At 42.9% G+C, this 17,350-nt stretch overlaps 2 protein-coding genes across 2 annotated transcripts in view; both read left to right on the top strand.

Annotated features, from left to right (window-relative positions):
- The first annotated feature begins 9,504 nt into the window (after positions 1-9,504).
- Positions 9,505-17,350, top strand: part of GPM6A (glycoprotein M6A) — a 294,595-nt gene continuing 286,749 nt past the window's right edge. Inside the window, exon 1 of the mRNA XM_021075300.2 lies at positions 9,505-9,631. Within this exon, the coding sequence (XP_020930959.1) occupies positions 9,628-9,631 (4 nt within the window). The 5' untranslated portion in view covers positions 9,505-9,627. The remainder of the gene's footprint in view (positions 9,632-17,350) is intronic.
- On the top strand, positions 9,816-13,114 carry LOC146395848 (uncharacterized). The gene has a single exon (XM_084999883.1). It carries the CDS (start codon positions 10,018-10,020, stop codon positions 10,468-10,470), a length of 453 nt encoding a protein of 150 aa, XP_084856009.1. The 5' UTR covers positions 9,816-10,017; the 3' UTR covers positions 10,471-13,114.

Here is a 17,350-nt window from a genome sequence, read left to right as displayed (position 1 = left end):
GGCAGCTGTGTGCCTGAGGGGTCTTTAGGCAGCCTGTTTATTGAGGGGCGGGGCTGTGATCCCACCTGGATTGTTGTTTGCTGCCCTGGGGCTTCTCAGTGGGGACTGACGGGTGGTGCCAGATTTTCCCAAAATGGCCACCTCCAGAGAAAGGCATGCTGCTGAATATTCCCAAGAGCTTTGCTTCCAGTGTCCTTCCCTCACAAAAAGCTAAATTCACACTGTTTTCCCAGGATGTCCTCCAAGAACTGCAGTCAGGTTTGACCCAGATTCCTATGGAGACTTTGCTTTGCCCTGGGACCCAGTGCATGTGAAAGTCTGTGTGTGCCTTTTAGGAATGGGGTCTCCATTTCCCCCAGTCCTGTTGAGCTCCTGCACACAAGCCCCACTGGCCTTCAATGCCAGATGCTCCAGGGGCTCTTTCTCCCAGTGCCAGATCCCCATATGTGAGAGTTTGATGTGGGGCTCAGAACTCTCACTCCTGTAGGTGAGTCTCTGTGAACCAGTTAGTTTCCAGTCTGTGGGGCTTCCCACCCGGGAAGTATGGGGTTGTTTATATCGTGAAATCGCCCCTCCTACCTCTTGATGTGGCCTCTTCTTTTTCTTCTGGAGTAGGGTATCTTTTTTAAGGTTTCCGGTCCATTTGGATGGAGATTGCTCAGCTTTTAGTTGTGAATTTTGTTGTTTTTTAGGAGAGAAGTTGAGCTCCAGTCCTTCTATTCTGCTATCTTAATCCCATCGGCCTCCATACTTTCTTAAACATTTTTATGTGACTTTGAAAAATTGTGCTGGTTGTGCTTATTTATATAAGACATACATGTGATAATTTACAATGCACTATGTTACCTAACACTTTCAGATAAAATTACAGGTCATGGTCATATTTACTGATTTTTCATTTAGATTCATGTCAAACCCTCTTAAAAATATTAAAAAATTTTTTTTTTCTTCTAGCTAAGAAAGAAAGACACTAAGTTTGAAAAGGTTTTTTTAATTTTTTTTTCTGAGAACAATCAAAATGTACTAATGTTACCTATAAACATTTATTGGTCTTTTGCAGCTCTTTTTCTAAATTATTATCAATGAGTATAGCGCACATTTTCTCAACACCTCCAGTTTTAAAGGGGAATTGTCTCTCATTTCATTTTGTTCTGATGGAGCTATCAAATCTGAAACTTTATGCATGATGTTTTCTCTGTCCTCGGAGTGGTAGCTTGGTGCTGGGACATAAACCTTGCAGACTGATGGATGGTTGTATGTAGAGCTCTTGACAAAAGTGAGCAGCCCACCAGTGGTCACATAACCTCCAGCAGAGCCAATCAGATTCCTCCATAGACTGGAGATCAGCATCTAGAGTGAAGAAGCTCCTTTGCTAAGGCTTCTATGCTAGGAAAAGGTAGTCATGAAAGTGTGGGTGCCACCTCCCTATGACATGAAGAAAACAGAGACCCTTTCTGAGGGATTTTACATCTGAGAGGCACAAAGTTAGTACTTAGGGAGGAGGGGAAGTGTAATTGGTATCGAGATGTATTAAGACAATGTTACAAGAATGAATTGTTGTATAGAGAGAAAGGGATGAATGGATAATCCAGAAGAAACATCCATGTGAAATCCTAACCTCATAGGCACCTATCATACAAGATGCCCCTTACATTGTCATCAGTAGAGAAAGGTCCTCAGATGATGGTGAAAGGCATGCCTAGTGAGAGTCAGATGTTAGTGTTAAGTAGGTTACTGGCCAGAACCACCAGACATCAGAGCATCACTAGGTTCAGTCTTCAGGCCTGTGTCTCTTTCTAGATGCTATGGAGTTAGTCCTCCATGATTTGAACATAGAGAGAGCTATCGATAGATAGGAGTACACTATGGGCAGCCTGGAGTGTCTAGAGAAGGTGTGGAGAATTTGTGGAAACTGCTAGAGAGATGTACTCAGAACCTGCAGGTCTGCCTGGAGTAGAGGCCTTGATGAGAACCATCACATGTGTGTTACCAGTTATGAGTGTCAGCGGGCTGAGGAGCGGTGGTTAGCATCACCCTTGAGCTATTGCATTGGTGGAATGGTAGCTGGGAGGAGGGTCTCCTGAATATCTTCAAAAGAACATCCTAAGCCTGATCTTTCCCAATAAATGAGGCGGGATAGATAAAGACAACTAAAATATGGGAATTCCTGCTGTGGCACAGTGGGTTAAGAATCTGACTGCAGCAGCTCAGCTGACTTCCCTGACTTATATGTGCATCATCCCTTCCAATTAATATTATCTCTCACTTGGCCTGATTTACTCTTTCTTTCTCCCGCATTCCCTTTTTCACAACACAAGCAAAATAATCCTTTAAAAGTGTAAATTAGCTCCATTCGCCATACTACTTAATATACATTAAAATTTCCCCATTGTGGTGAGCCTGATATGCAGACTCTCTACAAAGTCTTATTAATGTCTAATGTGGTGGAGAGACAGCCCTTGCTGTCTCTCTAGCCTTCATCATGACTCTTAACTCTCCATCCCTCCTTGCCTGACATACTGGTCCGTGTCAATCTCTCAACAGGGTAAACTTTTTCCCTCATGAGGTAGGTCTGAAGTGGGACCTGAAGTCTGCATTTCTGATAGGGGCCACAGGTAATATGAATGCTACACTTATAGTTGCAAGGGTGTGTCTAGATTGACAACCAAAGCTTCAACTCACCCATCTGTTTACTCTATAGTTGATATCTATTGGTCAGCCACTTAGTTTTGCTAAAAGTGCTTAGTGTATAGACTACAAGGAGGAATGTGAGTGACAAAAAGAGAATAAAGCAGCCTAGTCAGAGAGTAATGCTCTGCTTGAGGTTTAACATGCTAATAACTCCAGGGAAAATGGATCTATTCAAAAGGATATGGTAGATGCAAACCATTGCATTTGGAACTGATAAGCAATGAGATCCTGCTGTATAGCACAGGGAACTATATCTAGTCACTTGTAATGGATCACGATGGAGGATAATGTGAAAAAAAGAATGTATATAAATATATAACTGGGTCACTTTGCTATACAGCAGAAATTGACAGAACATTGTAAATCAACTATAATAAATTTTTTTTAAAAAAGGATATGGATGAATAATTGATGTGGAGATGGTGGATTAGAACAGGGAGAAAAAGTTCTCTCAAGATATAGGTCTTTGAACAGGTGGAGGAGAAATAAATGAGAACCAGTAAATGCGAACCTTTACATCAGACATAAATTGTGGAAAATGCTAGTTATAATAATAGTATTAATAAAACATAGTTGCAATAAAACATTCATTGAACCTTTATACTATGCCATATATAATTTCTAGTAAGGTAAATATTGATTTCCATAACCTGCATAAACCAAAATCTCTTTGTATATCCACTCCTGCTTTTTATAGAGAGTAACAGGTTCTTGAAACCAAAAAGTGAGAAAACCACTGTGGATTAACCCTCATCCTGAGAGGTCCAACCTATGGCTTCATGGAAATTTACCTTCTGGAATTCCAGTCCCTATCAAGTCTCTGGCAGGACCTACATTTAGATCCTTCTATCTCAGGAAGCTGGTTTTTGGGGACTGAGGGATTTAACCAAAGTAACCTTTGGCTTTTTGTCTATTTTGCTTGTTATTCCATCTCACCCCCGACTCTTTTTTTCCCGTCTCACTTTATAAAACACTTCACTCTTCTTTATTTTTTATTTTCTCATTTTATGGTTTTTTTTTTTTGCATTTCTGTATTTTTCCTTTCATTTTTCCCTTTATTTTATTTTTCTTTACTCCCTTATTTTAATTTTCTAATTTTAAAATTCTTTTTGCTTTTTTTATTTTCTTTTTCCTTTTCTCACTTTTTTTTTTTTTTTCTTGGCTGCACCCATGACATGTGAAAATTCTGGGGCATCACTTTTTCTTTATTCTTTTTTCTGTTTGGATGAGGTGATGAGGGTGAGCCACTTTCCTGATCCTCCTCCCCCCCATTCCAATGCTCATCTTCTCCAGAACTGCTCTCACAGACACACCCAGAACTAATGTTTAATCTGGGTATCCTGGGCCAGTCAAGTGGACACATAAACTTAATCATCATGTGGACTTCGGGCCTGGTTTTCTTTGGAGGTGATTTGGACTAGGCGTCTCACCACCTTTTACAAAGCTGAGCAGTCAGCCTGACATGTTGCCTGGTCTCTCAGCCACCTCGGGGTGGGGGTCCATAGTGGCGGCTGCTGTCTCCTCAAGAATGTTGGCCAGGTTGGCAGCACAGCCTGACTGGGGGAGCGGGGTTGTGAAGATCATTAACAGGGTTCAGCAGAGGTGCACCAACCTCCAGAGATTTCCTCACCAAGACCAAGCCACAAATGCCCTGAGTCCCCCACCTTGGGGAATTGCTAAGTGACTGAAATAGGACACCTTGCCCTTGCCATGCAATGAGCCAGTGGAGAGCTGTTCCATGACCTCCCGGCCCGAGGCAGCAAGAGCGAGCATGAGGCCTGAGGCACTGCTGTGCAGTCCTGTCACCAAGTCACTTGTCCCCCAGGACTGCTGTGGGCTGACTGTCTGTATCCCCCCAAATCAGGTGATGCTCTAAACCCCGAGTGGCAGTATTTGGAGGTGGAGCCCTTGGGAGGTGATTAGGTTTGGATGAGGTGATGAGGGTGAGGCCACATGATTGTAAGAGGAAGAGAGAGCAGAGCTTCCTGTTCCTACCTTGTGAGGACAGAGAGGCAGCCATCTGCAAGCCAGGAGGAGAGCCCTCATGAGGAACGAGATCCTCTGGCACGTTGACCTTGGAGCTCCCAGCCTCCAAACTGTGAGAAATAAATGGCTGGCATTTACACCACCCAGTATGTGCTGTGTCGTTCCAGTAGCTCAAACTGGTTAGAGAGAGATTTAAAGCAGAAAACCTGGTTGTGGGTGCTGCCAATGCAGATATTGGACTTGGCAATGAATTCCCCTTTGCAGGAAGCTGTGACTATGTCTGTGACTATGTCTGTGACTATGTCCCTTATGCTGCCCAGAACTCTTCCAAGGCTGAAGGGACCATGGTCCTGTGGTGGATGCCTAGAGCCTGTGAGTCAGCCTCTACAGGCCAGGAGGTTCCTGCCGCTTTATGGACAGAACTGCTGGGAGTTGGGGGAGTGGGCACTGAGCAGAATAGACAATATTCATGTGTCCATGGAGTGTGAAACCCACTCAAGAGATGCCTTATCCTCAACCTGAGCAAGAGAGGCACTTTAACAGAAATCATGAGGCTCCAGGGATGAACATGGACCATGAGGAGAAACTAAAGCTTTGCATTGAGCCACTTCCTGACCACAGGGGTTCCCCCGAGATCAAGAAATGATGTTCATGGATTATAAATGGGAAGGGATCCAGGACTCACTGATGGACCAGAAGTACAACAAAGTGATGACCACTTACCAGCTCCAGGACTACAAGAGATCCAAGTTGAGGAACATGCCATCACTCCAAAGTCCCCACCTTCAGCTGGTCACATCAACACCTGCTGGTAAGGCATTCCTGCCCCATCCTGCAAGGTATTCATAGGGTGTCTGCCAACCCAAAGCAGCAGAATTTTAGACAACCTTCATTCTTACCTTTAATTCTTACTTTCAGAAGCATCAGAGTAAAAGCAACTCAGAGAATCAGGCTGAGGAGGACCAGGAGGCAGCGTGGAGACCAGCACCTCTAAAGTGCCTTCCAGTCCCCTCTCCTGCCTGTAGGGGAAGACCACTACCCCCAGCACACCCCCCAGTGTGGCCCTGGGCCTCCACTCCATCCTCAACAGCAGTAGTCAACACCCAGACAGAACCATCTTCCCCCAGGAGGATCCTCCAAAAGACCCTCACTCCCTGGAGACAGCTGGGGCGGGGGCAGAACAAGTAGAATTTGCCGGATGGTGTGAGGTGTCACCCCAGGCCCTTCTTCAGGCGACATCCAGGGCTGGCAGGGGCCCCTGGGAAATTTTTTATCTTCCTCTGCAAACACTTGATTTTCAGGTTGGCCAGAAAAAAAAAAGACATGAAGTTGAAAGCAGGCTGAAGTAGATCAAACATCATGTGGTGGGCAGCAGAGGTAGGAAAGACAGTGACAAAATCAAGAAAGAATGTCAGGAGGTCAAGTTATGCTCTTTGCCCTTCACATGGAACTTGAAGGTCATGAATTCCATGGACCCAAACAAGACAGGTCTGGAGATGAGCCAGGTGTGGACAAGAACAGCTGTGAGGGAGTAGAGCTAATAGTACCCGCTCTGTGCATGCATCGTATGCCTGACAAGAGGATGTAGGTGTGCAAACTGGCGCAGGGTCTCCTCCATGGGGCTCAAATTCAGGGGACATCCAGCACCTCCACAGCCTTCAAAAGCATCGTCTCCAAGATAACTGCTAAGCTTCAAAGATGGCCAAGAGCAGGCTGGGAACCAGAGGGGAGGCCAGGGTCCTAGACTCAGGCCCTACCTATGTGAAGCTTCAGACACTGTCTCCCTGGGGGCACTTCTCCCTCCCCTGGGGGTTGTTCCCTTTTCTCCCATGTTTGTGGAAGAGGAGGGATGGCTCTATAGAAATGAACACACACACAAATATAAGTATGTCGTGTGTGTGTGTGTGTGTGTGTACTACAGCTACTTTATTGCTACAGCTGTCACAAGACACTTTATCTACAACTTCCAAGGGAAGGCCCTGACTCCTTCAAAATTCTCTTGTGACCCAACTGAAAACAAAAACAAACCCAAACCCTTCCCTTCAAGATAAACCAAAGCCTGGCGAGACTATCCTAGGAAAGGGACCCATGCCAGTGAATTGGAAAAGGGACTATATTTGGGGGCTGTGGGTTGGTTTTCTTGCTGGGAGCCAATACTCGTGAGTAAGTTCCCTTCCTTATTACACCTGCCATGACCCAAGATGAAATGGCCATCTCTTCCCTGGGTCTTTTTTGGCTCTCCATGTGTGGGGGGCAAGTCTCAAATCTCACCTAGAAATTGCTGACATATTGAACCTGCACTCTGTTTCACCTGTGACTTCATAACTGCAAAACTCAGAAGGAACTTCTCAGCCCTCATCTTGTTGGCTCTTCTGTGAAATCTCAACCAGTTGACTCTCCTTTCTTCTGGGTACGTTCCTCACAGGACTTTGCGTTCTTTCCCTAGACTGGGGTGGTTCTTCTGTCCTCCTAGTCCCAGACTCCTTGGCCCACAGCATCAATGTTTGTGTGTTCTGATTTCCCACCCATGGTATTCTTCCCTTGCCATTCTGCATTCTCCCTAGGTGAAACCAGACCATGGCAATGTTGGAATGACATCTGACAGAGCCAAACAAATGCTCAGACAATGGCCTCCAAACTCTTTCAGTTTGTGATAGAATTGGGGGTGAAACTTCCCCACGCATCTTAGAATTTAGCTACAGCCTCAATTTTGAGTTCAAAGGTTGATTCGAACTTTTATATTCCAATAAAGAAGTGCTAGTCACATCCCCATAGGACTTGTGAAGATATAGCCCAGGCAGTGAGGTTGGAGACAAGAGAAGAGTGCGGAGGCCGTTGGAGGCAGAATCGTACGGATTGGTGGACAATTAAGTGAGAAAAATGAGAAAGCAGAAATACCAGAGAATTGGCATTATGAATAGAATATACTAATTGAGATGAGTTAATTGATACGTTTATTGAATTCCCATATAAAATTATGCAATTTGTTGAAGCTCAGGTGAGATAATACCTTTTCTATATTTGAGATGCAGCACACTGATGTCCATTTATATGGTCACTGTCAGATTTGTTGGCCTAAACATCAAAACTGTGATATATTTATAATCAGCCAAAAGAGAGACAGCCTCATGACATTTGACTATTAGATGGAAATATATAATGAGATATATCTTAAATTTATATAAATTTATACTTATGTAATTTGTCAACAGCAGCAGAGGCAACAGTAACGATAGCATTTCTCCTTGTGTTTGATTCTCACCTTTCTGCTGATTATTTGTGTGAATTGGTTTAGTGGTTTATTTCTTTGTGGCTCAGTTTCCTTATCTGCAGAGCAGAAATAACAGTATTTCCCTCAAAAGTTTTTCGTGAGAAATGTGTATTACCATAAAGCCCTTAGAACAGTGCTAAACAGTAAATTGCACTTCATTAATGTTATAATTATTATTTCGTATTTCCGACTATGATGCAATTCCACTGGAAAAATAAGAATAGTTCTAATATTGAATTATAGTATCTTGAAGTAGAGCCTCAGGAAATAACTGGTAAGTTGTCTGTGGTGATCCAAATATTGGGCTTATGAATTAATCTCTCAAAATCCATCATTTATCGTTCTTGGACCAGTATATAAGTACTATGATTTGCTGAGATCACAGCTAATGTTAGTCGATTTCCAGAACTGTAATGCATTTCTGAATGGTATGTTGAATACTATAACTTCCATCAGCTACTTTCTTTCCCTTCCCTCAAGAACAACTTTTTATTTCCATTGAACTGAAATGTATTTACAGCATCCCTTCCAGGAGTGTGCCTCTTCCATTACATGAGAAATAGCTGTGCAAATGTTTCTGTGCCATTTTAATGATGTGCTCAGCATTTCTTCATGTTTTTCTGCCAAATGTGCTCTTAATTATTTTTCATACCGTGTCTTCTCCATTAGCTAGCAATATTCCTCAGGGTCAGTAACCATGCACTTTATTTCATTCTTCCACTTGTTCATGGCACAGATTTGTAAACTTTAGGGTGTGTTCTGCATGAAAAAAAAAAAAAGCAGCTTAAGATACTTTGGGGACCAACTTACTGAAATAACTTCTCCACTTGGATCCTGAAAGAACTAGGGCAGTAACCCAAAGAATTATATAATTTTTTTTTTTTTTTTTTCAGTTTGAAGGGACCTTCAAGATCACTTTTTCCAGAACTGACATTTTACAAATTAGGAAAGTGAGTCCCAGTGTATTAGTGGTTGAGCCAGGATCACAACCTATGCCTCTCAACTGGCAAGCCCAGTGCTTTTTCAGCAGTGTCTACTCTTCTTGGATTGTATCATTTATTTTCCAGTGACTTCTGTGTATTATGGGGTGTGTTGGGGGTGGGGGGCTTTTAGGACTTTATAGCCTTGCCAGGTTAAGAACCATAGAACAAAGAGGACAGACATAAATTCCAGGGAGAATTTTCTTATCCCGTTGTCTTTATTAGTATCGTTACTAAGGGAAAAACTGGTATAGCGAAAAACCAGAGATCTAAGAGGATGTAAAAATCATAGGATCAAACTCTTCTGAAAGAATCTTTCCTAGTCTCCGCGTTAGGGATGATGATCCGGCCTCCTGGGTCATCCGTGGGGCGCAGAGACCATGTGTGTGTAATGTGTCCTGAACGTATTCAAGACAGAAGCGTTTGCACGTGGCTCTCCTGGAAGTGAGCGGGCGGGGTGGGGGCCCAGGGGAGGCGGGAGGCGTGAACCGCGAGGCGGTGGCCAGTCGCCCAGGAGACAGGTGGAAGAGGGAGGGGTCTGCGAGGTTCCGGGAACCGGAGAGCGGGCTCCGCTGGGAGGGGCGAGGCTGTCACTCGCTGAGGCGCGCGAAGCAGGAGACGCGTCCGGAGAACTTGGCGCAGCGCAGCGCCCGGCTGCTCGCGCTCCTGAGGGGACGCAGGGAAGGGGGACGCGGCAACATGGGTGAGTGTGAGGCGCGCGGGTCGCGGGACACCCGCCCTCAGCGGCGGGTGTTGCGGACAGAACAGGGGTGTCAGTCGGCCTCGGCTTGCATCCCTCCTCTCCTCCCCTGTTGGCCTCTGGACTTTTCCCGGGAGCGAGGCGGCGGGGCTGTGTGGCACCTGGAGGCGGGGGCGGGGCAGGACCCGGGGATCCCGCGCGCGGGTGGCACGGGGGGAATGGAGAGATTCCGGTGGGGTGGTGGCTGGTCCCACGCATTCCACGTTTCAATGTGCAGCTCAGGGAGCGAGTTGAGATGGGACTGGAGGAGTGGGAACTTGGTTCAACTTCCATTGGTACAGATTTGTGTGTAGGAAGGCTCTGGGGCGGGGCGAGGTTGGGGATACTTTATGGTCCTTGCCTCCGCGAAGTGCCACAGTGGCGCAAAAGGTTTAACGGGAAGGCTGAAGGCTGATTCTTCCTCCTGCAGAGCTGGGCCAGGGGCGAGGTGGAAAGGGCGTCCCGGCTGGCCCAGGTCCCCGGGGCTGGGGTGCGCTCGTCTCCGCTCCGATCAAGTTTCCAGGAGTGCCCAGCTTAGGAGTTTAGCGGCGGCCGCTGGAAACAGACCCAGGAATGTGGTTGGGGTGGAGGGTGGCGGGACCGGCTGTGAAACTGTCAATCCGCACGGAGCCCGAGGAGGTAGCGTCCGGAGAGGGGAGTTCGGAGAAGAGCGCGAAGGGGTGCCGGGAGAAGGACTCGCTCGCCCTGAAGACGCGCTGTGGTTGTTCCCCAGCGTTCGGGGAGCACCCGGTAGCCTGCTTCCAGGCTTACTGATGAGCGATACACGGGCAGTCCCGGCTTAGTCTTCAATGCCAGTGTTCTCATTTCTTCCCGTCCAAGTCCATTACGCCCTCCCCCGGCGGCCTCTCCCTTGTCCTTTGTTGTGAGGGATTTCTTCCAGAGTAAAGGAGGCCTTTGGGATTGACACGCTCTGGTGGAAATTCTTACGTTCCCACAGGCTCAAGGGTTAGGGGATGCCTTGACTGCTAATCAGTGGAGTTTATAGACCCTGGCCAACTTGGAAGAAAGTGAAAAAAAAAAAAACGAAAACTGAGGACATTTTTGCCTATGAATGTTTAATTGTGGTCAGGACATTCATAGTCTCTTGCATGACTCTGGAAGCGTTTTAGAAAGACCCATTTTTAGCGCCTTTGAATAAAATAGTGTTGCAAATGATTTACAGAATGAACTGTCTTTAAAAGTTTTCTGAAACAGAAGGAATATTCTCAAGTTAAAAAAGGAAAGATAAAACATTTTCCCAGGCATAGCAGAATGATTTTCAGGCCTGCTCCTTCCTTCCTTTCTTTCTTTTTCTTTCTTTCTTTTGTTGTACATGGGCATATAAATTCTTGTTAGAATAGTGCATAGAGGGAAAAAGCTCTCATAAGTGGAAAACTAAAATAATTGACTTACTTAATCTATTCACTTTACCAAAAGCATTATGAATGCTATTTGGATCCAAAATAAAATCTCCAGAAAGAATGACATTGTTTTCCTTGTAACCTCAAGCTTTGGTGGACTGTATATCAAAGGGTAAGGTACTCATCATTTTGAAGTTAATTATCTAGCTTACATTTCCAAACTATAATGAAAAGAGTTGATGTTTGATTTTACTTCAGCGCCCTTGGATAAATTACACATGATCCCAGGTTACAGGAAAGTTTTTTTTTTCCTGGGTGATGAGGTGGAGGTCTTCTGATAATCCAGAGCTTGGTCTCTAACTCCTAAGAGTTCTCTAGGGAGTTCCCTTAGTGGCTCAGAAGTTAATGAACTTGACTAAAATCAGTGAGGATGTGGGTTCAATCCCTGGCCTCGCTCAGTGGATTAAGGATCCAGAGTTGCCTTCAGCTGTTGTGTAGGTCCCAGAGGAGGCTCAGATCTAGCGCTGCTGAGGCTGTGGCCTAGGCCGACAGCTGTAGCTCCATTGGACCCCTAACCTGGAAACTTCCGTATGCCAAGGGTGTGGCCCTAAAAAGCAAAAAAAGCAAAAAAAAAAAAAAAAAAAAAAAAGTTCTCTATCCTACCCATAAACTTACAGATACCGGAAACTTACCTCTTCCTCCTGCTGCCAGGGATGGACTACATTTTCCTATTGTAGTTGAGGTCACTAAAAACTCCTGTAGGTGCCTGACTGCTGGTAGGAGCAGGTAGAGGAAGCAGGTGAAAACCCAGAGGACACGGAAGTGGAGAAAAGAACAAATGGGTAGCAGTGGAGTTTGAGAGCATGAAGCCAGGACTTAGGACAGTGACCCAGACACTCGGTCCAGAAATAGGAAGAGCCAAGGAGCCCATTGGGACTGATGAAAGAAAGAAGGAAGGAAATCTGTCCAGAAACTGGAGAGAAAACATTTGGTCACTTAAGGTCATCTTTCTCCTCTTTGAATTTACTTGTGAAAAACACAGAAACTTCATTACTTAGCACTTCTTTTTTTTAGTGGTAGTAGGGGGTGAGGGTTTAGCATTAGAGTCCAGATTGCTAGGATAAAGGAGAAAACAGTGTAGCAGAATGCCTGACTATGCCAGCAAGCTGAATTCATCTTTTTCTGGTGTCATGACAACTGAAATTTATCAAAAGGAAGATGGGACTCTGGGGTGAAAATAGCAATCAATTCTGGCTTGATTCAGAAGAAACCCGTACACCAGCATTGTGGAAGAATGAGAGTGATTGGTTAATCAAATATTCTGAATAATTAATAGTTATGTCTATGATGCACAAGACTGGTTCTCAAAAAAAGTTATTTGCAAAGTAGGCAAATTGAGATTTTGGCATCTCTTGCTTCCTCCTTTTCTTTTCTTTCCTTACTGATGCTTTCAGCTTATCTGGGTATGCAACAAGGCTTTCCCTTTACCCCCAAGCTTTATTCTCCAGAAAGGACATGATGAAATAGTTCATACTGAAAAAGGCAGGACTAACTCCTTGCTAAAATTTAGTTGCAAGTTTAACTTTAACCTGCAAGGTCTCTAATTGTGGAATTTCAGGCTTCAGTGTGAGAATATTTTAAATTTCTTCTCTAACCACATCACTTATAGTTCTTTGATTTAAAAAGTGATGTTGAACATTACTTAGTTCCACACCCATTGTAATGGAAAGTTTCATGGAGAGAGTGGTATTGAACCTGTTGGTATTTGGAGGGTAGTGAAGGGTTTTGGATGGAGAGAGATAGAATAATGTTCTAGATAGAATAATGGACCCCCTTCTCCAAGAAGGAAGGAAGTGAATTGCAACCAGAGAGATTTAGAATTTATGTAATAGGAAGTAGGGAGTCATGGAATGCTTTTGAGCAGGGAAGAATTGTAATGAAATTAGTGTTTAAGGAAGATAATTTTAGCATTGTTGTTTAAGGTATAGGGTAAATTGGAGAGGATAGAACCAGTTGTCAGAGTAATCCTGGAATGCTGTGGTAAATGTCTCCTTCAATCACAGTGGAATATTGGCAGTAGTGGAAATGGAGAGAAAAAGATGGACGAAAGATATTTCTAAGGAAAAAAAATCTATAAAATTAGGAAACTGAGCAATAAAGAGGAGAATGAATAAGAGAGATTTTCTGGATATTTGAAGCCTTGAGGATTGGGAATCTGTAGGTCCCTTGATAGAATATTCAAAGGATAAAACAGATGGTTTATTTTCAGGATGCTTTGACAGAAGATTAATATCATTTTTGAAATGTTAATTAAAAGGCGATGGCTAGACATCTAGACACAAATGTTAGTAGGTTGGCAACTTATAATGAGAAATTAATCAGAGCACAAAACAAGAAGAAAAATAAAGATTAGAGGGTTACCAGCCTTTGGTGAGAAGTAAACCCATGAATGAACCATCTGTTTGAAGGTGAAACTACAAGGCAAGCTGGTTGAGGGAAAGAGAAAAAGGATAAACACTGTTTGCAGGAGGAGAAACATCAACTGCATAATATGTATAAGTGCCCTAAAATTAGAACAGTGAAATGTGACATCTTTAATATTCAGTGTTAGATCTAGGAGTCCATGAATTTTGACAAGAGGAAAAAGTCAGACAAATATTTTGCTCTCATTTGGTTTCAGTAAAAAGGGACACGGTTAGGGATCTATAAAATTATTGGTAAGTTTAGCCCAAGAATAATGAGTCCTGGTGTTGTCTTCAATGCATAGGTTTTTTGCTTTTTTTTTTTTTTTTTTTTTTTTTTTTTGCTGTTGTTTTGGTTTTCTGCATTGTAGGTTTGTGTCTGCTGGGCCTTCAGGCATCTGAAGACTTGGTTAGCTGGTGGTCTGAAATAGCTCCCACGTATAGCCAACGGTTGATGCTGGCTGTTGGCTGGGAGTTCATTTGGGGCTGTCTCCAGGTGGCTTGGGCTTTTCACAGAATAGTGGCTAGGCTCTAAGAGGGCATCTTCCTAGAAAAGAGTTCCAGGAAAAAACCCAGGCAGAAGGGATTCTTATAACATGGGACATCTTAGGTCCCAGAGCATCACTTATGCTGTCTTCTGGTGGTCACAGAAATCATTCAAGATGGTAAGATTCAAGGGGAAGGCATTAGACCCCTCCCCTCCACACGAGGAACAGTGTGCTCGTTCATGGAGACAAGGAATCAAAGTGGCCAACTGCTTGATCTCATTCCTTTAAAAGAGATGCCTTTACATCTGCTTTCCCAAACCTGACATTATCAGGTTTGCAACTGAAAATTTGATGTAAGTTTTTTGAAACACATATGATAAAGGGTCAAATTGTTAATTAGAACTATGGAACAGTTTAGACAGTCTCACTAAAGTTTCACAGCAAAACATTTGAGTATGGAAATCTATACCTGGGTAGAAATGTGTTAGTAGAATGCTGGCGTCAGAGCTACTCAGCATAATTTCAAGTAAGATCAGCTAGTATTTCTTACTTTAATTTAAATTTGAAGTTTCTAAGGCTATTGTAAATTACTGCTTATTTTACTTAAATTTGAGTTTACGTCATAAATTAGAATGTAGGTCAATTAGCATAAATCCTTTATTCAATATCCTCTTGTCACAATAAACTAGTGAACTGTTTAGAAGCTTGCTTTGTTTTTCAAGAATGTGTTAACTGTACAAAATACATAATTTGAATTGATACAGTGACAACTAAAAATAAGTGTGGTCTTAATCATACTTATTTTTTGAAAGATATGTTTCTAAGTTAAATATGTAAGATTGAAATTATTAAAACCTCAAATGTAAATCTCACTTGATTATTTTTAACCATAAAGGGTCAGAACTGTCATTTATGATTAAAAATATAGGCCTTTCTTCTAGAAAATTGAAAAACAAAAATTAGGGTAAATGAGATGGGTTGAAAGTCACAGACAGAATTAGTTTCAACCTAAAAACTTAGAGACCTTAAAAAAGAATTAGACTCTGACTGTTTCAACCTGACTGATTTGAGGTCATTCTATTTTCAACTGTTTGATGAGAGATGAGGAAATGAGGATAATAATATGGAGCCACATGGCCTGTGCTCAGTACTCATGACATGGCAAGCAGACAAAATAACAAGAAGTAAAGGCCTGCCCTATATAACTGGGATAATGCCTAAGGACTGCAGAGGTAGTATGACATGGACTTAAAACAGATTCTTCTGTAGTGTGTTGTGATAACCTGTCAAAATTGTCACTCACTACTTGCTCTACAACGTATTAGATGTCCCCAAACTATATAATACTAGCAAAATAAATCTCTCTTGCAATTTCTGTAAGACTTCTTGTTCTAGAACCTCTAATTTTATTGTCTAACTAGAGTAATTTAGGTAATATGTTAAATACTGATTTTTGGGTTACCCTACCAAGGTTCACATTAAGAAGGTTTGGTCTTGCGATGTGGACCTGCAGTTCAGACACGCAGTTCAGCCAGTGTGGAGGATGAAGTCTGGGAGAGGCTTTGAGCAGTAGCTCTTCCAGGAGCCCTCTGATCTCCATGGAGCTCGCAGGAGAGCCCTTTCAGCATTTTGCCTTTACTCGTGGCTTATTAAAACTGATTACGACTCTATATAGCTGTGCTCTCCTTCCTTACCGGTCACTTCTTAGCCTTATGATGGGGTGATGCTCTCCATAGTTTGCTGAAACTCTTCCCTGAAAATTACTAGTGATTTCCAGCTGCATGGTGTCACATGTTACCCCCTGAACCTATGTCTCTGTTATGGACATTCAGCTGTCCCCACCAACTGCCCTTCTAATGCTTCAGCCTCCCTCTGTGGAAGATGGAATTCCTCCTTCCAGATTTAACTGGTTCCCTCCTCTCCCTTCCTTTGCCCTTTCTTCCTCTTTCTATCTCTTGATTACTCTGGGATGTACTTGGTCTTTTGTGGAGCTAATGGTGTCACGCTGCTTAACATCACACTGTTTTATCCTGTGTAGCTGCTTTCCACCAGCCTCTCACCTCCTCTAGCCTGGACATTAATGGTTACCTCCCCTCTTCTGTCTTCTCCTAAATCACCCCCACATGATGATCAAAACACCCCATTCAAGCTCACCTCTTATCATGCCATTTATCCTTTTCAACTTTATTTCCCATGTTATCTCTCATGCATTTTATCCCTTAACCAAAAGAAACTACAAACTCATTTCATCAGCTCACTCTTCACCTTGAAACTTGAAGGCAAGAAGGACCTAGAAACCCTCCTGAAAACAGATGAGGTGGAGTTAGTGTGACTTCAAGGAGGAGAGCACTTTGAGAATTGAGGGACCTATGGTGTTTGGTGCAACAGAAAGGAGAGAGGAATGACATTCTTTTGTATTGATGGCTTTTTCATCAATACAAGCCTATAGAAAATAAAGTATTTTAATAAAGGAGTGAAGATACAAGCCTCTTCTCCTGGATCTGATTTCAAGGACTGAAAAGAAGAAAGAGGAAGGAGGGAAATAGAAGAAAGAGGAAGGAGCGAGAAAGAAAATTTGGGTGGATCCAAGGTCAAATGAAGATCTTTATCAGGTAGGAAAGAACTGCAAGAATTGCTTCATATTTTAAGAAAAGGAGAATTACCTTGGGGAGAGGAAACTGCAGATGCCAGAAAATGACAGGATCCCCGAGCAATGTAGTACAACATGGTTAATCACGTGAACTACTAGGTACCACTTAAACAGTGTTTTTAAAGTAAAAAAGTCCATATATTTTGTCTCTGAAAATGTCTGATGGCATTTGAGGATTTTTTTTAAATAAAAGACTATGCTCCTTGATTGTCTTAAATTGTTATAACATGTCCAGTAAAGATGTTGTGATTTGTCTGTTTTGACAAACATGTTGTGTTTATTTTTCTTGAATATTGTCTGTAGAAAATATTTGTACCTTTATTACTAAGGATATATAGATAAGTATACTATATATCGATAAGTATATGTTCTATATTGAAACGGTTCAATGAAGCCACATGGGGAAGCATAGTATAGTTAAATGTTCCTTGGACCAGAGATCCAGAGATGATGGTCCTTGTTATGGCTCTGTGTGTATAATCTGTGTTCATTTTTCCTCAAGTGTAAATGAAGGACTTGGATTAAGTGGCCTATAGGATTCCATTCAGTTCTCAATACCCATAAACTGATAAATAAACAAGCACAAAAATAAATACAATATATGATGGCAAGCAGATCTGTTTCTCAGATGGCAAGCAGATCTGTCCTTCTTTCATTTTTTAAAAAATGTTTGTTTGGGACTCATGGACTAGAGTTCAACCACAGTGCTATTCTTCACCACT

This window comes from Sus scrofa, chromosome 15 (assembly GCF_054392235.1).
Source record: "Sus scrofa isolate SSC_HxYL_T2T_F1_AM1 chromosome 15, Sscrofa_HxYL_maternal_Yorkshire_Landrace_v2.0, whole genome shotgun sequence".
NCBI classification, from domain to species: domain Eukaryota; kingdom Metazoa; phylum Chordata; class Mammalia; order Artiodactyla; family Suidae; genus Sus; species Sus scrofa.
This window is presented reverse-complemented; position numbering and strand designations above follow the sequence as displayed.